Source organism: Lipophrys pholis (assembly GCF_963383615.2).
Source record: "Lipophrys pholis genome assembly, chromosome: 21".
Taxonomy (NCBI): Eukaryota; Metazoa; Chordata; class Actinopteri; order Blenniiformes; family Blenniidae; genus Lipophrys; species Lipophrys pholis.
In genome coordinates, this window is record NC_137649.1 from 10,720,486 (window position 1) to 10,743,867 (window position 23,382).

Here is a 23,382-nt window from a genome sequence, read left to right on the forward strand (position 1 = left end):
TTACATTAATTTATAAAATTCTAAGTTGATTTTATATTCATTCTGTTGTAATTCAAGCCAGACAGAGTTCTGTTAAAGAAATATGTATTTTTATTCTATGAAGCAAGACAGGTTTCTATTCAAGAAAGATACTGATTTTATTCTGTTAACTTTGTTATTTTGCCATTAAAAATAAATTGCTGAGTAATACTTTTTTCAATGTGTTTGTATCACAAATAATATGCATCTCCTTAAATAAAAAAATGCGGAATAAATAGGTAATTATCTAATTGTTATACACTGTGGAAAATTACTCTGCAATAGCAGCTTTGGACGGGGCCTCACATCCTTGCTGGTCAGCGATTGGAACCAGAAAGAAAAATATCAATAATTCCTTCTCATTTACATTTATTGATAAATCGAATGGTGGCTTGTCTTCAATGTAAAATTGTTGTCTGTGATAATATTCATGGTGTGTGGCATAGAGACTGTCCTGAAATGGAAGAATGTTGGTTGGATATACTACAAAAACTAAGGAATATTTGTGATTTAGTTACATTTGGACCCAAATTGTCTTTGTGTGTGTGTGTCACACTGTAGGACTCCTTTCACAAGCTCTGGGATCCATATTTAGAGTATCTTGGGCCTGAGCTGGTAAACACTGGTAAATGTTCATATTTAAGCCCACTGCTGGTTGATTTTTTTAAATGTTGCCTTCACTTTTTGTTTTGACAAGTCTGTTCTTTTAAATATGTTTAAAAACTAGTGTCTATGTGAAAATAGCCAATCTAATTCATCATGCATTCACCTGTAATCAATACCTTTGTTTTTTTCTTGTACAAATCTGTTGTGTAGGTGTCTGAGCCACTCCATGCTGTTGTTTAAGCTTGAAAAAGAAATAAAAACATCTACAATGCTACAAAGATTCAAACACAAAAGACCTCTTAATCCAAGTCTGAAACTAAAGAAAGATGGTAGCCAGGTAGAAATATCTGAAAGCTCTCCTGTTTTCTAAAAATGATTTTAGATCCATATGCACTGTACGTATTGGCTTTTTTTGATGAGAAGTACTTTATACTGCTTTGTTTAAAAAAACATAAACCTGAGACAAATACAGCTACTGTCTTGACTTTAACTACATATAAATGTTTTTTTTTAAAAATCATTTCAGCTCCTCATTCACGTCACTTAAAGAACTCCTGCTTACCTGCTAAAAACAAAGAAATTGCATGTTTTATATACAGTACACATTCAAAGATTATGCTCATGTTTCAGTCAATACAGTTCCAGAATGTTTTTTTAAGAAGTGTTTTATTTATTTTAAAGTTATACATTTAATTCATACAAAATGTTTTGCTGTGGAAACAATTCAGTTGGAATGATTTACAAAATCCTGAATAGATGTTGATCACTGAGACTCGTGCCCGAAGGCAAATTACACAAGCAAACCAAAAGTCTCATCATACAGTGTTTGAGCCAAACTGCATCAACAGACAAAATAATCTTCTATTGTGCCTGAAATAAACATCTTCATCCGCATCTCCTGTGGCCTCGCAGCTCCGCTAAACTGGGACTTGTCTGTTAACAAACACAGCCTCTCCGTCGGTCCCGCAGACAAGACACTGTCCCAGCACGTCCAGGCTGTTGACGGGGAGCGTCTGGCTGGGCAGCATGTGAGTGGTCTCCAGACGGCCTTTACTGGAGTCTCCGCTGAGCCAGGCACTGATCAGGGACTGGTTCCCTCCAGCTGGAGCCATCGCACTGCGAGACATCATACTGCTGCTCCTGCCACCTGTGAAGACAGTTAAAGAGAAGAGCATAAAATAACCTACTACAAGACACCATGTCCCTTTATTATCTCACAGCCTGATAGTTATTATTTCATATATTAGTTTACTGAGATTATCTAGTTGACATCAGGGACTTCTATTCAAGAGGGGCCTGTCATACATACCATATTATATTTAAAAATAGGAGTGCAGGCTGGACTGTCTACATTACATGTAGGAGGGGAGGTAATCTGGAAGTAGTTCAAGGATGGATGAAGGTGTATTATAGATAATAATGGCCAGTTAACCAGAGAGTACAGGATACATATGGTGGCTAGTGAGGGATTGACATCCAGTTATGAACCCTAATGCAACATGATAGACAGCATCCAATATGTGTAAAGAGCAGGAAGATCCATTCATATAAACAATATCAAAGCACCATCTGCAGTCAGGGGATACTCACAGTACTATGGACAATAACCACATTTTGCTAATTTATAGAATCAGTTTAAAAATATATAACTACCTCTGCTGACATTAAGCAATAAAAGTGATTGGTCTTTGTACAAACTTTTAATGACAGAAAACTATTAGTGTTTAAAAGGATATACTTCATGTTAATTATCAAAATCTTACTACTATTTATATTTTCAATTGTACTAAATGAAGGTAAAACAAGCATTTTACACTAATACATATGTGCTGTTGAATTTATTCAACGAACCTACAGGACTAAAGGCTGCCGTTGGCAACCTGTTTTTGCACATTTTCCACATCTCCAGCCCAAGACGACAAACAAAAATGATATTTTTCATCTGATCTTGCTCATGCAGCTTAAGTACCTACCTCATGAGGATTGTAAATGTATGTAGGTAAAAGATCTGACATCTCATTAAAAGACTTGTTTTTTGTTTTTCAATACAAAGGTAGTACTTTGCAGGGTGTAACTGATGTAGTGTCATTTCAAAGTCTAACCAAACACCATAGAAGCCAATTAATCTCTGAAAACAAAACTTTCCTTGAAGGAAGGAGGGCATGTCTGAGGGTGACGAAGTCTCCCAGTGCAGCAATGAGCCGTCCTCTGAACATGTAAACAGATGATCTGGGTTGGTTGGGTGAAAGTGGACTTCCCACACTGTTTAGAAAATAAGAAAAAACAAAACATGAATCAATTCATTAGGCAACATGCGACAAAGTCATAAAATGCATTGATCTTCCCACAACAATTCCTACTTTCAGCAGAGTGCGCCTCCATGAGGGAGAAGGGTGTGTTTCCTTGCCGTACATCCCAGACACAGAGCATGCCATCCTGGCCTCCAGTGGCTATGATGTGCTGCTGGTTTGGGTGTCTGTCTACACAGTGTAGAGGGACTCGATCCCCTGAGCTGAAAAAAATACCACACTCAAGTAAAATTTCATTGAGCCCAACACTAAAATAAATCAATAAATAGAATTACACAAAACAGGAAAATCCTTCTGAATGCGTCTTACAGGGAGAGGATTTGAGACGGTGAACTGCTTTGCTGTCTGAAGTCCCACAGCTTGAGCTGGCCAATTGAATTCACCGTCAAAATCTCTGTAGTCCTCAAGTACGTCACTGCGTGGATTGTGCTGCTGTCTGCGTTATCTTTCAAAACAAGTGTTTCGGCATATTTCACACAAGTGTAAATCACAGAAATCTGTAATCCTGTATGAATTTCCCCCTAACCGGATAATCTGGATTTTGATCTCATATTTACCGATGACTCGAACCACTCCTCCCTGGTCTGCTCTGAAAACAATGATTCTGCCGTCTTCGCCAACAGAAACAATCTCCGGACTGCTGCACACGACACCTGTGCAGGGAGCGTTGTCACACGGGTAACGATGCGCTCTCGACCAGTGCTGAGCGTTTGATAATGTCTGCAATCAAGAGAAACAAAGACAGGACATGACACAACAAGGACATGTATCTTAAAACAATTACACAAACAGGCAAAATGGGGGAAAAAAAAAAAAAAAGTAACATCAAGTCACAAATCAGTTGTTGTTTTTGGATACATTCACTTCAGGATTTATAAAATCATACATAAAATATCTGGGGGGGCATGCTGGAATATGAAATATCTGTTAGTGCTATTTGGCACTGAGAGTTCTTCTGATCACACAAGGCCCTTCCATTGCTTAGTCTCGAAACATTCATTCTCCATTCATACGACACTTCTGGGTTTACGTCATCACGCGGTTCAGGCATGCGCATTGGTCCAAGCATTTCACGTCGAGAAACACGCTGCGCGCATGTGCATTGACAGCAAAAATGGCGTCCCCGCTAAAACGCAAACAAGCAGAGCTCCTGAATGAGGAGGAGGGTAAAGTCAAAAGGAGGAGATACGATGTGCGGCCACTGAACGCGAACAGGACCAGGGACGGAGAATTCAGCACACTAGTGCAGGAAATGAGAAGTGTCGACGAGGAGAAGCATCATCTGTACTTCCGTATGTCCGCCTCGAAGTTTGACGAGCTGGCGCATCGCATCGCTCCTCACATCCACCACTCAAAAACACACCGGGCTCCGGTCGGTGTGGCCGAAAGGCTGGCTGTCACTTTGCGCTTTTTAGCAACTGGGTGCTCACAGAAGAGCCTGGCAGACAGTTACAGACTGGGCAACAGCACCGTTGCACTCATCATACCGGAGGTGTCTCGAGCCCTTTGGAGCGCCCTGCAGCCGGACTTTGTTGCCTTCCCGTCGCCCGGGAAGTGGGCGGATATAGCACAGGAGTTTTGGAGAGTTTGGAACTTCCCACTGTGTTTGGGTGTCGTCGGCGGCAAACGTGTCCAGATCAAACCAAATCCAAAGTCCGGCGGTGACTGCAACAGTAAATGGACCCGCTCCATTGTTCTGATGGCGGCATGTGACGCTCGCTACCGCTTCACGATCGTGGACGCCGGGGACTACGGTCGTGAAAGTGACAGTGACATTTTCAGAGACAGTGTGTTCGGTTCGAGGCTCACACACGGGAAACTGCCGATCCCGCCACCCACCAACCTGCCGGGCTCAGATGTGATCAACCCACATGCCTTCGTGGGAGACGCAGCTTTCCCACTGCATGACAACCTGATGCACCCATACCCTGGTACTTATAGTGGTAACTTTCAACATTGACTAGCTACTGGGTTGTTGGATAAAAGCACTATGTTACACCCTTTATTTGAAAGCAATATGATACGTTGGATCCTTGTAATGTACTTGTGTGTGTAGCCTATTGTTTGTTTACTATCATATGTAGTATTTATAAATCTGTAACTTCAATATTATAAATCTGTAACTTCTCTTTTTTTACAGGCGCCAACCTCCCCGTCGAGCAACAGACTTATAACTATCATCACTGCCGGCTAACCAGGATCATGGAGAATGCCTTTGGTATCCTGGCATCGAGGTGGAAAGTGTTTGGACGTCCAACTGAATGCAGCCAAGACAACACTGTCCATATAGTGAAGGCCTGTGTAGCTCTACACAACTTTCTTACATGCACAGATACTGAAAATACAGAAAACACCAGATACATCTCTGCAAACTACACAGACAGCACAAGTCCATCTGGAGAGGTCCAACCGGGCGAGTGGAGGCGGCATGTGGATGGGGACAATGACCTGATCAATACTAGGCAGCAGTCCGCAGCCAGAACACCTTCTGCACTCAATGCCCGGCACAACCTTGCTTCGTTTTTCCAGACACCTGTGGGACATTTTCCATGACAAGAGACTGATGTGCAGAGGACTACTAATAGAGAGACCGACCACGCTTAATTTTGCATAACTGTATGTGAATAAACTTTCCAAAGTCTTCTGAGTTTTGTGCTATCTGTCTAGGGTGTACCCACAGTCCGCTGGGGTCCAGCACCCTGCGACTAAAAGTTTAGTGGTATAGAAGATAGAACAATTGATAAATGTTAAAGTGATTTAAATAAAATAAAAAACTGTTTCTCCAGGTTTAGTGCACATAAAATAAACAGACACATCCAGAGTCTACTTTGTATCTGGAGTTGGAAAAATCACACTTTGGCTTGTTAGATCACCTAATACATGAAACTGGATTCATGACTTCACCTGACTCTTTTGGTTGTGGTGAAAAACGGTGACTGCTCCTGTTGACGATGCTGTGACGATCCTTTCTTGGTCCAAGAACTGGATTAAAAAAAAAAAGGGGGGGGGGGGGTTATTATAGAATAGGCCATTCAGGTTATCTACTTGTACTCAAGGTACACGTAACATTAATATGAAGTATTATTTAAAATCTCTTCGTAAAGCTCCGATTTGAAAACAGGGCTGTTTCATTCTAGTTCAGTAAAATTGTATAAAGAGCATTAAAAAAAACTAAAACTGTAGCAAACATTTACAACTATCTTCCACAAACTGCCTTTATTTCGTTTGGCAAGACCAAAAATATCACAATAATAGCATCAACAGAGCTGGTTGGCTGACACATAAAAATAAAATCCTAACTGATCCTAGAAAACGAATCGCAGCACTGTGCCTATTGCAGGTGGATGACTTAGATTCACATCCATGAGTGTCTTACTTGAAGGTCAAGAATATCTCCATCATGCTTGTGTTCACACAAAAGCTGCGGGTCTCCCTCAAATCCGTCTTCGATACCGTCACTTGCATGACTCCCGATGGACCAAATGGAAATCTTGTTGACCTGTAGGAGACACACAAAACAACGAATGCTTCAGACAAACAAATTCCTGAACTGCTGCTATGTGACAAACCTTTCAGACGTCTTGAGTCCAACTCAAATGTTATAGTAAAAACAACATCCGGAGGAGTAGCATTCCTAATGCTCAAACCAAATGAATCAAAATGCCAGGAGTGAAAATTGGCTATAATTAAGCCTTAATCAGGGATTTGACAATCATTTTAGATGTGCAGTGCCATAGAACTTAATTTGATCTCAAGTGTTGCCAGTAAAATTATCAATTTCAAGGGTTTATACTTAAATGTAGAAAGATTTGTGAAGCCCATGAAGAACTTTACATCTGGTGAGAGGTCTCACACAAAACCAGGTCACGTTGCTTCCTTTGTTTGCCCCAACAATAAGCACAGTTTCAACTTTATGTTTTATTTGGGGTGTCCAAATCTTCCCAAAAAGTTAACATCCTGTATGACACTGTGTCTTCAAGTCAATGTTAGATACAGGTTGTACGATTTCTGCAGTTTTCGGAAAGTCTATGGATCTGATGATGACAACGACGCTTTTTTTTTTTTTGCAATATGGAAGCCAGCTTTCGCTGCTCTAGGTGCAGGTGTCAGTGTGTTGCCCGAATCAGACTAAAATAGTGTAAGCAGCAGTGAGTAAATTGAAATCAGCAGATACCCTTCTTTTTGCAGGAGAAAAATAAATATGAAACCTGCTGTCATTTAATCAATGTCATAATCATGTAAAACAACATTCTCCCAAAACATTTTCAAATAGTTAATGTGTGCTGACAAGACATGTACATCGTATATATCAGTGTTTTTATGATCTCTGATCTACCTTAATCTGTCTTTCAGACACTTCAGTTAAGAAATGTAACTCAACAGAAATATTTGAATACCTTGTATTTCTATGTTAATGTATCATAGTAATCCTTCCTTCAAATCTCTCACTGACATTAATCTGTACAGCTGTCTATTATGACTCCTGAGAGCTGATGAAGTCCAGTTAACCTGATTCAAACTACTTTGAGAGGATTTCTACCAGGACAATGGACAATGTGCACAGATGCCTGCTGCTGCCGTTATTCACATACATCTGAAGCCTATTGCAGGACTACTGATTTGGATGGTGGATATGTTGTAAAAGGAAAATAAACCAAAAATAATGTTCCAATTGTCAATAAATTATTTAAACTCAGGCGAGGAAAACTTTTTCAAAAGTTAAATCACGCCGAAAGGACACACGAAGGTCAAGATAAGTCATAAATGTTAAGTTGTTCGTAACAACACGTGCCAGTCAATCAAATAACAAAAATAGCCATAATAGCGTTATTTTTTCATGACGTTTGGCGCGTTGTGTGAATCATGAACGCTAACCTCGTTGTCCCATGAGCCAGTCGCAAAGATATCTGGTTGCTGCAGCTCCGAATGAGACACCGGCTGCCACCTCGTCTTGCTGATTTTCTGGGATACGTATTTGGCATTTATGCTCTCCATTGAAACACAGACGGTTCTGTCTAACGGAAACGAGTAAGATGTTGGTAATATTAGCTTAGCATGCACAGACAACCATAGTATACGCGCCTGCCACTTTGTACGTAATTACGGCGAGCCAGACAGACCAAAAACCAAGAAGCTTCAGTTTTTCTCGCAGTCAGATTTAAACGGGTGTCTGCCGCCACCAAGTGGTCACCGCGCACGTTACTGCGGCAAATCCAATAAAGCGCTCAGTGAGGAATGTGTGTTTTTCACCTCACATTTTAGGACTTGCTCACACACACACACACACACAAGCAGATTTAATTATTTTATTAAAATGACACTGCTTCGCGAGAGGGCGTGTGTTTGAAAGGCGGCCCCGCTGCGGTTAAAAAAAGTCCTTTGGATGTCTGGTGACGTCTCCTCCGCTCCGCCGTCTCCTCTGGAGGTTGTCAGCTTCATCGGGAAAACAGTTGGCGCAGGCGCGGCACTGACAGCTGCTGTCTACTTGCTCCGCAAAGTCTGTCTAATAATGGCCTGGAAATCCGGAGGAGCCAGCCAGGCCGAGCTTGTCAACAACCTCCGCAGTAAGTCCGCGTTGTGTGTTTCTGGAGGCGGCGGCCCCGAAGGTTTCTTTGCCGGGGCTTCGCCCGAAAAACGGTTTAGTTAGGCGGGCAAAGAGAGCTCGTGCAGCAGAGGCAGCTAGCTGGTTGCTAAGCTAGGTGGCATGTTGTTGTTGACCCAGCGCTACCTCTCTCCTCCCCTTTTCCCCACACCACGCTTCCTCTGGGGAACACATGCATGCTCTTACAGACAGGGTTGCAGAGCATAGATGCGGGGATATGTATTCGTTGCGTTCACTTTGAATAACATTTGTGCAGTTTTGTGCGAAGTTAGCTTAGCCTGCTAGCTCTATGTGCGTCATTTGGGACGTTGGAGCTAGCGCCGCTGCTAACAGTGTGCCCTGCCCACATTCGTCTTCTCATCGTCGGCTCTATCGCTGGGAATGGCAGTGACAGCTGTAAATGTGCTTCTGCTGAGCTTTTGTTGGAGGATGATGGAATATTACACCTTGCTGTGTCACAGCGGCAGTTAGCGGCGCGGTGGAGTGACTCAGTGTGTCGCCTCGTCTAGAGGCTGTTATCTGGTGCCAAGTCCACTACGATCAATATCACAGATTGCACATGTTTTGTGTAGTTTTTAAAAAAAAATAAGCAATCGAGTGGTAAGATTGTGTGTAGTGTGGCATAAGAAGAAACACTGTCCTGCAAAGCCACGCTGCAGTCCAGCCATTGGGGCAAAATTCAGAAAACTGCAGTCGAAATAGATGCATTCAAACCATGATTCATGTATTAGACCCCAGATACAGTCTTAGAATTTATGTTCAAACCTCACTTTCGTAGCCTGCATGCTTTTAAATGGACACACCCTACTCCGGTCAGTGAGCCACAGCAGTGGGAGCTCTGCGCTGTGGTTCACTGACCGTGGTGTGGGCTCCTGACACTGGCAGGGTCGGGGCTGGGGCCCTCCCATAGCTGCAGGCTGTGGCTTCTCTCCATGTGGTGGCCCCCCCAGGATGGTGTTTTCTCTCCTACCTCATCAGTACCCGGCCATTTTTACATCTGTTTTATATTTTGTTAGGGGCAGTTGGGCATGCGTGTGCGAGTGTGTTTTAATTTTCTATTTTTATAGTATGTGAAGCACTTTGTGCTACAATCTTTATATGGAAAGTTCTATATAAATAAAGTTTGATTTGATTATGTCAAACCACTAGTTCTGGTGAAATGTACTAAAACATATTGGACATATTTGGAGAAATGTTGCAGATCAGCACCTGGAATGATTTCTGTACCCTCTCTGGCTATGTTGTGGGTCAATTAGAAACATTTGCAATGGCTGCCTGAGAAGAGGAGAGTGAACATTTTTCTGCTGGTTATAGTTATTGTACAACATTAGCTGAAACTGCGTTTTGGGTGCTCTCTCCTGGGGTTGCCACAGTGATTCTAGGGATCCAAATGTGTTGGGTTTGGCACCAGTACTATGCTGGATGACCTTCTTGATGGAACCTGAGCTGGTTGGGGTTAAGAGCTTTGCTCGAACCAGTGAGAACCCAGCTCAAAGCTTGCTTGTTCACTGCCAGTACACCAAGAGCTGATAAAGGAGGAGGACCAAGTTGGTTGGTTATACTGTAGGATCACTGCTAGTAGCATTTTTGGTTCCAACACTGAGCTTTACATGTTTGGTCCTGCAAGGCTTCTGTAGTTACTGCTCTCTGCTTTGACTTTACTGTCAGTGATTTAAACAAAATATGTATGTATGTATGTATGTATGTATGCATATATTTGAATTCCCCATTCAGACAGATGACATGATACAGCTGTCTACCGATTTAAGAGTGCAAGTCCACTTTCAATATTAAATATCCTCTCAGGCTATTTATATTCTTTGCAGTCCAGCAGGTCAATGCAAGCTGTTCACATTTGGCCAAAAGCTGCATGGTGGAACACTGACCATATGTTGCAGTTGTTGAATGAGAACTCATGGGGCATGTAGTTGCAACAGTCATTTACAGTGAAATAAATTAACCATTTCCAACTCCCCTCTTTCATTTGTTTGAATTATTCCAGTTGCAACAGCATTATCTGTTCCTCTTCCTCTCAGTAAGTAAGTGGCATGAGTGTATTTCACTCAGTATATTTTTGCATATATTATGTATTTTTATAATGTGCATAATCAGATTTGTTCATTGCTTAGAACACTTTGCTGGACACAGACCCATTTAGACACACGGATGGCTTAGATTTAACCCCAAGTTTGCGTAAGCTGCCTTTAAGCAGGTCACACACAGGATGAATGCTAATTCACAACTTCCTTAGTATTGGCTCAGTGTTTGTGGTCAGGATGGGTCAGCACAGCAGTTGTTTCAAATGTTGAATGCTTCATTCAGCTTTGAATTTTAGCAACCACTTAAATGATTATGCTTTTCAGGAAAGTCATGCATGAAAAGAGATTTAAAGTTTGTTTGGTTAACTTGGCAAGGGCAGATTTGAATTCTGAGAGTGATCAGAGATGGGATGAAAACAAGCTCAAATGTCCCTATTAAAAAAAATGCAATTGGTAAATTGCTTGTGGGATTCCATCTGGTACCTTGTTTAGTTTATTTGTCATGTATCCTAAAGTGGAGCGGAGCTCTGAGGGTGAGGGGAGTCAGAAATGAGAGCAATGCCGGCTGTCGTTGGCTCTTCCTGCGCTGGCAACAGCTGCTGCAGGAACCTGTTGGAGGGATTATTCTGCAGATACCAACGCTTGTTTAGGGAACTTCTGGTTTCTTCCATGTCTGTTTGCAATTGTTGATGGCGCTCTGTTGCAGCATGTGAAGCACAGCCTGTTTTTCCTCTCGCAGTTTTCACAACATTTACCATTTTTCTATAGTGTATGCTTTTTAATAAGCAGCATATTGTGATTTTAGTTGTTTTTAGGTGACATTTATACTTTCTTTCCTTATTTTCTGAGTTTACATCCTGCATACACACGTTGCACGAAGCACATACAGTTGTGCCTTCAATATACACAATCCTCCAATCTTCTTCGTGCATATGGGGACGTGGTGAAGGTATGGAGAGCAAAGAAACCCGGATGTTCCAGTCCTCCTTCAGCTCCCAGACTCCAGAGTTTGAGTGCTTTCATACCAGTTGTTGCAAACTAAATGTTAAATGTCTCCAGAGGGTTCTATGTAGACCCCTGGACCTCTAAAATCCATGCTCAAAATACGTAAGGTTTTGTGTCATAAAGCTCGTATGTATACAGATAAAGTATGTTATTGTAAAAAATGCTTTGCATTTCGATGTGATTTCTCCTTTTTTCCTGTGTTTTTTTCTCCTTGTGCATTTGGTCTGTTTTTGATTCTGCTGTACGATTATGTAATATTTCTGTGTTCATAATAAGTGGTGACACAAGCTGTTTTTGCATTTCCAGAAAATGGCATTATTAAATCCGACAAGGTCTACGAAGTCATGCTGGCCACAGACCGAGCACATTTCTCTAGGTGTAATCCTTACATGGACTCGCCGCAGTCAATAGGTAACGTCTGTCCTTCTGGACACTCATGCATCGCAGCACAGAGCAAAGACAGTGAGGTCCGAGAGTCAAACTAACCTTAACCTGTTTTTTCTTCTTCTTTTTTTTTTTAACTCAAAGGCTATCAAGCAACCATCAGCGCACCACACATGGTATGAATTTAAAGACATTTATGCTCCCATTTAATAACACATTTTTTGTGACGTTTGCTACTATTGAGTCTTTAATCTTATGTTTCTTGTACAGTTGCTGGATGTTGAATTTCAGATTGTTTAGCTCAGAAGTGTCACCAATTTAAGAAGAGCAAACAACGACTCATCGGTTTTTAACCAGATGTTGGCCAGTGGTAGATGCAACATGTGCTGACTGTTGAGTTTTAAATGCAGTTCTCTTGTTTTCGCCCCCCTCCACCCAGCATGCTTACGCCCTGGAGCTTCTACATGACCAGCTGTACGAGGGAGCCAAAGCTCTGGATGTCGGCTCCGGCAGCGGGATCCTGTCCGTCTGCTTTGCACGAATGGTGAGCCACACACTCTACGGGTAATCACACACGATTTCTTTATTTGTGGAGGCCTGATTCATGACATTGATTTAACAGAGCAAACCAAGCAACATAAATGTGTGTAAGTTTTCTGAAGTATTCATGTGAACTGAGCGGCCGTGTCCTCTGTGCTTCACAGGTAGGCCCTAAAGGGAAAGTTATAGGAATTGATCACATCAAAGAGCTTGTAGATGACTCGATAAACAATGTGAAGAAAGACGACCCCAGTTTGATGACGTCGGGCCGAGTCAAGTTATTAGGTAAGACACTAAGATAAGACGATAAATATAGTTTTGAGGGTTTGTTTAAACAAAAATTACCGCTTTCTGCTCACCATATAAAGGCTGTGGAGAGTCCCACTGCAGGCAGTGTGCAGCATTAAATAATTGAGCAGTGAGTAGCTACTTTCACCTGCTCTTGAAAGAGTGCTGAGCAAACCAGGGGGTTAAAAAAAGTCAGTCAGCAGATACTGTTATTTATTTCCACCTCCAGGGTTTACTTGTCCCTTTACTTTTTTTATTAAGTTGTTTTACTCATCTAACTTGGTTAGACGACCAAACAATTTCTGTCCTTCGTATAAATACTTTGAAAACACAGCTGCTTCAATAAGGGATCTTTTCATGTTCAGCCAACATGGAACAACAGCTTCTTATGTAACGACAGGAACGACCTCATATACGTGCGAGTAAAACATTAACTTACTAACAAGTTGAGTGAGCTCAATCCCTTTGGGCTTGTCAAGCAATAACCGTGATAACAAAGTTTATGACTTAGACAACAGAGCTTCACCATTGAAGTCCAATATTACAGACGGAACAACAGTCACACTCTGTCCATGTTTTATACGAAGTTATCGGGTCTCACTTGTTTATTATACTTGAGTTTTGTTTTTGCTGCTCGGAGCAGCAGGTTAATTCGTGTCACATTCAATTCTTAACATTTCCAACATGTGTTAGACCACAAATCTTCTAAATTGAAAAAGAATTGGGCCCGTTAGTGATTGGAAAATGATATGAAAATCTCAAAACCTCCTTACAATTAAGATATATGAGTATAATGGAGAGAGAAGAAGACTGAGGAAGAGGCCGCTGCAGCTTATTGCACCCACTGTTGATTTGAAACACAGTATTGTATATGGAAACTTAACATCACAGGATGGTCTTTTTTCCTTTGCAGTCATCAATCTAAGCTACTTTAAGTTCAGAGTTGGAAAATATGTGGTACGAAACAAGCTCCGTGCCGCAAAATACTTTGCATCATAAATGTTAGTGAGTATAAAGGATGAGATTTGACGGTGACACTGAGCTGTCGTTATCTGAGACATCACTGCGATTAATTCGATGAAAACTGACATCGGTGGATTTCTTGGTAATAAACTAGTGACTGACAGCCTGCTGAGGACGTCCGTCAGTCCCGCGTTGAGTCTGGCAGCGTCTGAGTGACCCCCTGTTGTGTGATTCAGTGGGAGACGGGAGGCTCGGCCACACGGAGGAGGCGCCGTATGATGCCATCCATGTTGGTGCAGCGGCGCCCACGGTCCCACAAGCTGTGAGTCTCTCTCTGAATACTGCTCGAGGTCACACGGTCTTTCTGCAATGCAACGAGCAAACACCAATGATTAAGATCAACTTTTTTTTCTTTTTATATTTTAGAGCTGTGAAGGTTGTTTTTTTTAAATAACATTGCTGAATGGTTGTTTGTTGTTCTTACCTGTTAGGACCTCGAGCAACATGAATGCAAATGTCCCTTTAGAGCTGTGTGATACCCGAGTGACTTGTTTTATAACCACTGTTATCTAACGCACAAACACATGTAATGTAATAGTTACAAGCAACTTTAAAAAGTGTTTATTACTGCAATGTCAATTGACCTATTTTAGTGACTCGAGCATCACTTTTAATGGCCTTGTTTAATTAGACCTGCATTATGATGTTATTGTAGTGCCGCTGAGCTGCAGCACTGTGTGGGGCAGTCTGATTACTTACGCGGTCATTTAGTATGGCTGAACTTGCATCAGTTACTGACAGAAATCTAATGACTCTGAGAGAAAGCAACGGCCAAACAGCCGAGATAAACATGCAGACAGTCCTTAAATATTAATCCAGTCTGGTGCTACTAACAGTCTGCCATAAGAAGGACGGAGTCGATTCAAGAGCAGCAGTAAAGCGACTGTTTTCACCTGTGGCTAAAGAAACAAGCCCACTGAAACTGAAAATAATTGTACTGTAATAGTAATTGATTCCTCGTGCTTGTCTGCCAAAAGGCCTATCATCCTCATCCTCATCATCATCGATGTGAGAAAAGGTGGAATCACACAGGTCTAAAAAGAGAAGCACTGCAACGTTGCCTCAGGTCTTGATGAAATCATGCTGGATTTGGTGCTTTGCTCCTTACCTTTACCTCTCGCCTCCCCTCAGCTCTTGGACCAGTTGAAGCCTGGCGGTCGGCTCATTCTGCCCGTGGGCCCAGCAGGTGGAAACCAGATGCTGGAGCAGTATGACAAGTTGGAGGATGGCAGCACCAAAATGAAGCCCTTGATGGGGGTGATTTATGTGCCTTTAACAGACAAAAACCTGCAGTGGTCCAGGTGGAAGTGACTTCCTTCTCCCTCCTCCTCCCTCTTTCTCCTTCTCACAGTGGCAAAGGTGAAATGGTGTGGCTTGGAGCAGGCAATGGATCACAAGAGGCTGCATTATGCTGCTTGTTGACATTTTTTGCTTCTTCCATACCATACCAACTGGCTGCACGTTTCCTTCTCCTTTTGTTAACACGGATTTGGTTCAATAAAACAAACCAAATTAATAGTTTGTCGAGCCTAAAAACAACTGTTCACTGATGCTCGGATTTCAAAAGCATGGTTTGCATTTTTGAATTTGGCTGCTAATCGATCATCCAGCAAAATTCAACTCTTTTTCTCTGTGAGACGTAAAGGAAAAAGGTCCTGTTTTGACTTTCACCATATCGATGTGTCCTCACATTTTGCATGTGATTTTTTTTTTTATTCATCGATTGATTCATTTCTTTAACCTTTGTCTGTCTGACGGGAGGCTGCTTGTTTTTCCGTCCTCTCTAAAACGTGTGTCCTCTTTCTCTCACAGGGATGAACTTTGAAGAGGAAGACAGTCTGTAATCCACCTTTTTAAGTTTGAACCTAGAGAAAAGTGGCATGGAGTCGATCAGCCCCTGACATTTCACTCAAAGCAAAACAAAACATGCTCCTTTTTGTTTCAGTCTGAGGACGGACTGGAGTATCACATTGATGACAGCCCAGGAAGGGCTGTGAAGAAAGACTGCTTGACGCTCTGCACAGAAATATCAAAGAGGGACTTTTGTTTTTCTTTAAGGCTGGCATTTATTTTACTTTTATTCTTTGAATGGCGGGGGGCTGTGGTTTATGCATTATTTTTTTTTTTGACTGCTGGATTTTAAGTTTGTTTTTCTTTTTGCATTATTACCATTTGAGTTGCAGTCAGATGTTTTTGCAACCTTACATTTCAGCAGCATCACAGCTGAATGTAGGAGGAACGCCGGACAACCGAGACGAATGCCTGAGCCTTTTTCGATAAATCACCTACCTACTTTATGTGGGTTTGTGTGTGTGTGTGTGTGTGTGTGTGTGTGTATCATCAACAGTAGACTTCTCTGATAAAATATGAGCTTTTATCCCCTTCCAGCCGTGTTAGAAATGCATACACACACACACCCGCAGGCACCACAATGGCTGATGAAACCCACACATCCCGTTTGATGTGCAGCACTTTTAGGTCATGCTACACATAAAATAAACAACTCATGGAGTCATACTCGACCAACTCCAAGGAGAGCAGAGCACCGATGACACCGACACACGTGCACACATGCAGGGCTGTGCTTTCCACTTTGTGAAGTGTTGCTTTCTGCCGCTGGTTTCCATTCATTACTTGTGCAGGCTCCTCTGGTGACTGACACGAAATGTGGAAAAGTCACTGCTTTGCCAAAATAAAACTCCCAACATAGAGCAACTGAATGTCTGTTTTCTTGGGGGGGGGGGGGAACTATCTACATCAAATCAGAAAAAAAGCTAATTTTATTTTGGATGATCCTGAAAGATATTTGGCTTCACAGTTTCTGGAATGCCATATGAAAATAAAGATATGCTTATGTTTTCGTCTGCCTTTTTTTGAATTTTTTTAATAAATGAGAGAATTTACCATAGCAAATAGCCACATACGGGATAGCAATAGTTAAGCTAAGACAAGCTGAGATTTAAGATTTTTGTCTTAAAGGGACTTGAAAATGAAGGTTATTTACAGTAATTTGGATTTTCTTTCCTAAGATTTGTCTGTTATTTTCCTCAAAATGTAATCATTTTACCATTTATAGGACACTCAGTGAATGACCACTCTTCAGGCTAACATTCTTATCACTCAGGTTACTGTGGCACCAATTCACAGCAAATCCCCTCATCAACAGGTTGTAAATACCTTTATGTATAATAAACTTTAATATGCCACATGAACGACAGCACTTAGAGGGAATACATCTGTGCATATATATAGAGAGAGATATTGTACGTATTTCACATATGTCTTAGTCAACAAAGTATGCAACAAAACAGGATAGGACCACAGTGAATATGTTTTGGGTTCATGTGACTCAATTGACTTTCTGAGTAATCTGCTGATGGCGCCTGTGTTGCTGTAACAGGGACTCTTCAGTTTTATGTTTCAAAACAAGTTAACACGATTACAATTCACAACACAAAACCAGAAATGTTAGAGCCACATAGTGGTAAGAATACCGCATGTTTGGTGCAGCATTTGTTAAAAAAAAAAAAGAAAAAGATAATACCCCAAACAAAACATCCCAAAAGAACAGTCCGGGGATGACTTGAATTATAATAACAGACAAAAGAGCTTCTCTTGCCATACTTATCAGCGATTGAGGAAACTTGATATTTCACCCAAAAACGATCAGATTTTCTGAGGACAATGTAAATATGGATTTATAAGCGTTATTATGTGTGACTGAAAGTGAAGGCAGTTTGTCAGCAGCAGAATTACAGTCGCTACCAGTCAGAGGGGGGCTGCTGTGTGGGTGTTTGGAAACGTCCATGACTGAAGAGCTTCGGGTGTTTTCAACCTGACAAATTAAAGAGACGCCGTGCTGCGAGGAATACAGTGCAAATTCATAGAGTCCTGGACCCGGCTCTGTGTCGGGGCCCTCGTCTTGTCTTCTCAGAACTGATTCTCGCTGCCTGGCTACAGGTACATGCCGTTGATGAGGTAATCCGACTCCTCCGTGGTGAGAGGACGGGCTTTCTTCAGTTTGTGACGGACGAGCTTGAGACGGCAGCCGATCATGAGCAGCAGCAGAGCGGTGATGATGATGCCGAGTGCCAGAGGAAGGATCGCACCTGGAGGAGGAGGAGGAGGAGGAGGAGGAGGAGATGAGATGAGTCGAATCAAAACACGGGAGAAGGAACTGAACATAGCCATTAAGCACAAACACTGGATCTAACCTGACTCTGGCACCGGGTGTCCTCCCATTGCTTTGAATGGCTTGGAGACGATGGCCTCACTCACTGCTTGGCTCTGGGAGACTTTAGGAGCAGCTTCAACACAAACAAATCCAGTGTAGGTTTAAAAAAACAAACAAACATCCACCTCCTAACACGGTTTTACTAAAATATATACATTTGCAATTTTTTCAAATTTATTGTTTTAATAACTCACTTATTTCGGTTTGTTTGGTGACTGGCGGGGAGACGCTCGCAGGTCTGAAAGCTGGACCTAACCAAATGTCATGTAAAGAAAGTTTTTCTTTTTTCATGTTGTTGCAAGTTCAAACTTTGGTTCAAAAGTGAATGAAAAGGTAAATTCTCACTTTTTTGGATGCACTCACTGACACAGTCAGCTTCCTGGAGGAAGTTGTTATGGTTTCCTTGGCAACCGCCATACAAAAAGTGTCTGCACTCCCCAGCGTTCTGGTCGTAATACCACCTCGGGAAGGTGCCTTTGCAGGGTCCAACCACTGGCGCTGCAGCACATGGAGCTACAGGAACAAAGACAATACAAATGGTGTTGCAGTTACAATAGTGCAGCCAGCTCTTCCTGCAGTCCAGTTTAATGGGTTTAATTAACGGGTTGATGGTACCTTCTAACACCAATTGTGCTACATGTAGGTTTAAATAAGTTGACATTAACAACACAGAACAGAAGCAAGAATGAATTTCACAAATAGAAGTATGAATTTGTTGGTTAATTTAGTGCCTTTCTGTATTTTGGATGTTGATTACGAATTGGGTCAGTGATAGTCTCATGTTGATATGGCGAGAGTGCTGAGCATCTCGACATGGGAATGAGCATGGTGAAGGCACCTTAAGTATGTAATACTTAGGACTAAATAGAGATCTGGGAAGAAGCCCTTTTGGCTGATCTCTGATTCAGGGATCAGATGGCAGAGGGGACAAGGGGAGCTTTGTTCCAGCACTCAGAGGGGATGCAGGCAAGGAGCTGCTTTCCCAGGGAATGTAGAGTGGCCCTTTGGCTCGGCCAGCATTTTGAGCTCACTGCTCTGACTCAATGGCTGCCCGCAGGCTCCATCTGCTTCCATGTCCAGGCACACGCTAAAACCCCACCTGCCTTCTCATAAAAGCATACTGCGTCAGTACCAGTGAGAGTATGCGATTTGGATGTTTATAGAGGTACAACTGAAGTGAAAGCAGCCAAATGAACTGATTTTGGCTGTATTACTTTATATTATACTGTTATTGTCTGTGACAAAAGAAAGAGGTGTTTGAAAAGCAACGTGCTGAGTAAACCTGGCACAAAAAGACCAAAAGAGAGAGAAGAAATGTATCTTTAGGAGATAATTTCTTCATGTCTTTGTAGTAATTTGTAGTCGATGCTTCTGGCAAAAAAAAAATAAATCATTATTGCAAATTCTGATTGTTTCTCTTTTAAATTGTATGGAACATGTATTTATGGTATGACCAGCAGAGCTGTGAATTTGGGTGGCAACCCATGCTATATCTGCCAAATTTCAGCTTAAAAAGGTCATTTTTGCTGTGTGCTATTGACTTGTTTTGAACTTGTCACCCATAGGTGCCGACAAGCTTTTTAAACATGAGCCTACCTTGACTGGTTGAGGCCTCCTGTTCAGTGGAAATTTGAGAAGGAGCAGGTATGCCCCTGTCCTGTGGTGTTATGAGGGATTTCCTGCGTCCGGTCGAGAGCATGGAGCCTTCTTCGGCCTCCTCTGCTTGGGCTGCAGGCTGTCGAGGGGTGAGCAAGTCCACCGGGTGGGTCACTGACTTCCGGTTGCTATCGACTACAATAAAAAAAAAAAAGAAAAGAAAGATAAGTCGTAACAATTCCACCACTTAAAGGATGGAGGACCAGCACTGAGAGCCACTGATTTCAAACGATTATATGAGAAGTCTATTATCTCACTGATCACAAACACATGCTGTGAAGCAAGTGATGTTTCTTACAGTTGGTGCAGAAGGCTTCATCAGAGCGGTCTGGACAGTGTTGTTTCCCATCGCATGAGTAGGTGATATCAATACAGCAGCCGTCGTCACACTTGAACTGGTAGTTTGTGCAGTGGCCGGTGCACACTGTAGGTACAGAAACATCAAACTGCAGATCGTTCACTTCATCAGTGGCAATAGATCCAGACGCAAAGAGGCAAAAGTGAGAAACCTGAGCAACATTAAATGAATTTAAATGTAAAAAAAATCAGGGCAGAAAGGTGTGCATTAGTGGGCTTGTCACCTTCTGCTTGGCGTTTCGGTGCCAGCACGGTGACAGAGACGTTGTCTGAGCTCTTCTGTCCAGAGGTGTCCGTCACCGTCATCTGAAAGGTGTAGACGCCTTCCTGGAGACCACTGACCTTCAGCAACCCTGGATGGGTCGACTTCAGCACACACAAGCAAACTTTAGGTCTCTTGGGGGTAACTATAAGGCTATTCCAATCAAAAAGCCAAACCATCTTAAAATCGAGGACAAGGCCCTAATAAACACAGGGCCTTTTTATTAAAACAGTGTGAATTTTTGATTTGATGAAGTATTCATTGTATGTGGTTACTACGTATTGTCGCAACAGTGAAATACGCTCACGTACAACTTTAAGTTTTCCTAATACCTATGGAAGGCTCCTTGTATTTTGACGCCTTGTCCTGCTAAATCAAATGAGAGACACATTACTTATGTTATCCAAATCTCCGGCATATCTTGTAAATGGAGCATTCACTTGTTCCTCTACTTCCTTCTACTCATTAGGAATTTTGCATTGAAGTAATGAATGATGACAGATGACACCACATCTCACACAGTGCTGCCTTCTTTGTTCCTTTCTGGACAAAATAAACTCTTGTCCGTGTTGATACAGCCGTGCATCATACACAGCTCTGCACACGAGCCACCTTGTTGATTTAACCAATACAAATACTCAAATGCACCGAGCTCATATGAGAACAATTGAGAGTCCATTTGAACAAACAATTCAGATTCTAAAAGGCCAGAACCACAGAGTTGTGTCCGAGCTCATTATTTGTTTTTATTGCTGCTGAGCGAGACGGACGAGTGGAATCTTGTTCATTCATTGGGATCACCTCAATTAAACCTCATGTTGTTGATACCTCTATAAATCCTATAATCCTATAAAGCAAAAGCAAACACTGACCTTCATATTGATGGCTGTGTCACCCTTAACAAGTGTCCATTCATAGTGGCTGATGTCGTGGTCGTCCACACTGTCCCGGCCGTCCAGTATGGCCCAGTCTGTGGGCAGCTGGATCACCATGTCCTGTCCGGCGTCGCTGCGTGGAGGCTCGTCCTCCTCTGAAACATCAAACCCTTGGTGTGACGGCATTATCTTTTGTTTCAGACTTCTGATGTTCGAAAATTAATTAAGCAATTTTTCTGCATTTGAACAAGACAGTGACTGACATTTATAAGCATTTACAAAATGCTGAACATTGAAATGATAATAAATTGTGACAGATGAATCACCAAATTGTTACTTTGGAGCAACTGGAACAGGAGTTTTCTTTGGTAGTATTTTTACTATATCTACTTAAAAAGTAGTGAATACAGTTTCATATTTTACAATTTCTGTTACTGTAATCGTTTTTTATCAACAGGGTGTTAAAGTCCGCTGCTGTTGCTCTCACCACAAGGTTACACAGTGTGAGGCAAATCATTAACCCAGGCTTTCCACCTTAGAGTAAGGAACAGTCAGTAATGGTCACTTTTATTTAATGTATGAAAACAAGAACAGTGATTATAAATGGTAAAACCTTTTTTTTTTTTTTTCAATATTTACAAACTCTTTCTCTTCCTTTGTGTTCATTTGTTTAGAAGTATGTGAATTAAACAAAGCCGGCATGTCTTTATTTAGACATTAGTCACGCAAACTATTTTTTAAAACTGTAATTACAAACTCTGCTTTTGCTTATCATTGTCTCTTTGACAACAAACACTTTAGAGTTTAAAGTTGATTTTTTAACAATTGAAGCTTACTTCTATTATTAAGTCCAATATTTCATGTTTTAACAATTTATTCATACCTGGGCTGCTAAAAGAGTCATTGACATACTTATGCCTAACATATAACAATCTAGTAACAATACCAGTCTCACTTTGAACACAACTTTCTACTTTTTACTCAACGATAGAGCAAAATCTGCATGTTAGTCAAAAAGAAAATGATGATCGTTCACCTCTTCGTCAGGAGTGTTTAGTTGAACTATACATGTTGGTTTTGTCATTCTCATTCAAACATAGATTTGATTGTTTACCATGTACTCTAAGTACTCTGTTTAGAGGTTGAGCTGGCCAACACAAACATTGCACCTCAACAGTTATTGCTTATTTATCAGTGAACACGTGTCCCACCTTGTGCGTCCTCCTCCGGGCCGGGCCTCCGGGCGGAGCCGCTGGGTGACCCGGGTCCGGGCAGGTGTCCGTGGCCGCTGCTCGTGTTGACGGTGCGGGTGTAGGTGGTGAATCCCTGCTGCGGGGCGAAGGAGCACACGTTCTGGCTCCGGTAGGTGCAGTTGAAGAGGTAGCAGCGGAGGCTGTGCTCCGGCTGCCGCAGGTTCTCCTGCACCACCGCCACGGTGCAGTGCGGCAGCGAGCAGCAGGCGTGCAGGCAGTCCTTCCAGGTGAACACCGGCTCCGGGGCCAGCAGGAAGGTGGCGCCCTGCTCGATGGACACCTTGGCCCGGATGATGCTCTCCCTGGCGGGGCTGAAGTCGCCCACGCAGGAGTCGACCGCGTCGCCCGTCCGGTACACCTGATCCTGCTGGAGCTGCTTGCGGAACTCCTCCAGGAGCTCCTCCACCCCGGAGATTTTGGATTTCAGGTCCGATATCGGCGACGAGCGGGACTCGGAGCGTCTGAGGGCGAACAGCAGCAGCAGGCTGCAGGCCAGCAGCGGCCGGGGATGCTGAAGCAGGGCCATGTTGTTCCTGCAGTCAAACGGCGTCAGTCCCTCTGCCTGCAGCCGGACCCCCACTCATCAGTCTCCGGACACACTGCGTCCCCAGAAACCAATATATATATATCCACAACACCGAGCGAAGCCGCTGTATTTTACTTGCTTTGTTTATCCGCAGTGATGGAGGGGATCGTCTCTCCTCTGACGTTGCTGAAAATCTGTTGTCATGGTGAAGAGGCGGAGGCGGCCGAGAGACCGGAGGCTGCACGGCGGAAAGCAGTGACGTAACGCCATGTCCACATATGGCGAACAGCAGCAGCGCACCTGATGTCAGTGCCATCACCTGGACAGTTTACTGCTGTCTGCATCAAACCATTAATCCATAAATCCACCCACCCACCCATCTATATTAGTCCTAAACCTTCAGCC

At 42.5% G+C, this 23,382-nt stretch overlaps 4 protein-coding genes across 9 annotated transcripts; 2 read left to right on the top strand and 2 right to left on the bottom strand.

Moving 5' to 3' along the window:
* Positions 1-1,280: 1,280 nt before the first annotated feature.
* Positions 1,281-8,040, bottom strand: nup43 (nucleoporin 43). Of its 2 annotated transcripts, none has more exons than XM_080491411.1 (8): positions 7,809-8,040; positions 6,310-6,432; positions 5,838-5,915; positions 3,491-3,653; positions 3,243-3,378; positions 2,985-3,136; positions 2,766-2,886; positions 1,281-1,771 (listed from the first exon to the last, which is right to left on the bottom strand). In XM_080491411.1, the coding sequence occupies exons 1-8, from the start codon at positions 7,926-7,928 to the stop codon at positions 1,675-1,677; spliced, it is 990 nt and encodes a 329-aa protein (XP_080347537.1). In that variant the 5' UTR covers positions 7,929-8,040; the 3' UTR covers positions 1,281-1,674. The 2 variants fall into 2 exon arrangements, with proteins under 2 accessions (XP_080347537.1, XP_080347538.1); XM_080491412.1 differs by having other exon boundaries at positions 1,458-1,771; positions 2,761-2,886; positions 7,809-7,986.
* Positions 4,041-5,574, top strand: LOC308126788 (uncharacterized protein). The gene is made up of 2 exons (XM_080491410.1): positions 4,041-4,864; positions 5,074-5,574. Exons 1-2 carry the CDS (start codon positions 4,048-4,050, stop codon positions 5,484-5,486), a joined length of 1,230 nt encoding a protein of 409 aa, XP_080347536.1. The 5' UTR covers positions 4,041-4,047; the 3' UTR covers positions 5,487-5,574.
* A 78-nt stretch (positions 8,041-8,118) lies between the features above and the next one.
* pcmt (protein-L-isoaspartate (D-aspartate) O-methyltransferase) lies at positions 8,119-16,675 on the top strand. 5 transcript variants are annotated; one of them, XM_080490453.1, is made up of 9 exons: positions 8,365-8,497; positions 11,886-11,990; positions 12,108-12,139; positions 12,403-12,507; positions 12,668-12,788; positions 13,991-14,076; positions 14,946-15,071; positions 15,627-15,654; positions 15,760-16,673. In XM_080490453.1, exons 1-8 carry the CDS (start codon positions 8,443-8,445, stop codon positions 15,630-15,632), a joined length of 636 nt encoding a protein of 211 aa, XP_080346579.1. In that variant the 5' UTR covers positions 8,365-8,442; the 3' UTR covers positions 15,633-15,654; positions 15,760-16,673. The 5 variants fall into 5 exon arrangements, with proteins under 5 accessions (XP_080346580.1, XP_080346579.1, XP_080346577.1 ...); XM_080490451.1 differs by having other exon boundaries at positions 14,946-15,115; positions 15,760-16,527; XM_080490454.1 differs by having other exon boundaries at positions 8,119-8,497; positions 15,627-16,675.
* Positions 16,676-16,699: 24 nt separating this feature from the next.
* Positions 16,700-23,313, bottom strand: lrp11 (low density lipoprotein receptor-related protein 11). Its single transcript, XM_080490449.1, has 9 exons — positions 22,410-23,313; positions 21,196-21,353; positions 20,286-20,427; positions 20,003-20,128; positions 19,645-19,839; positions 18,394-18,561; positions 18,243-18,299; positions 18,029-18,121; positions 16,700-17,923 (listed from the first exon to the last, which is right to left on the bottom strand). The coding sequence occupies exons 1-9, from the start codon at positions 22,975-22,977 to the stop codon at positions 17,769-17,771; spliced, it is 1,662 nt and encodes a 553-aa protein (XP_080346575.1). The 5' UTR covers positions 22,978-23,313; the 3' UTR covers positions 16,700-17,768.
* Between the last annotated feature and the right edge of the window lie 69 nt (positions 23,314-23,382).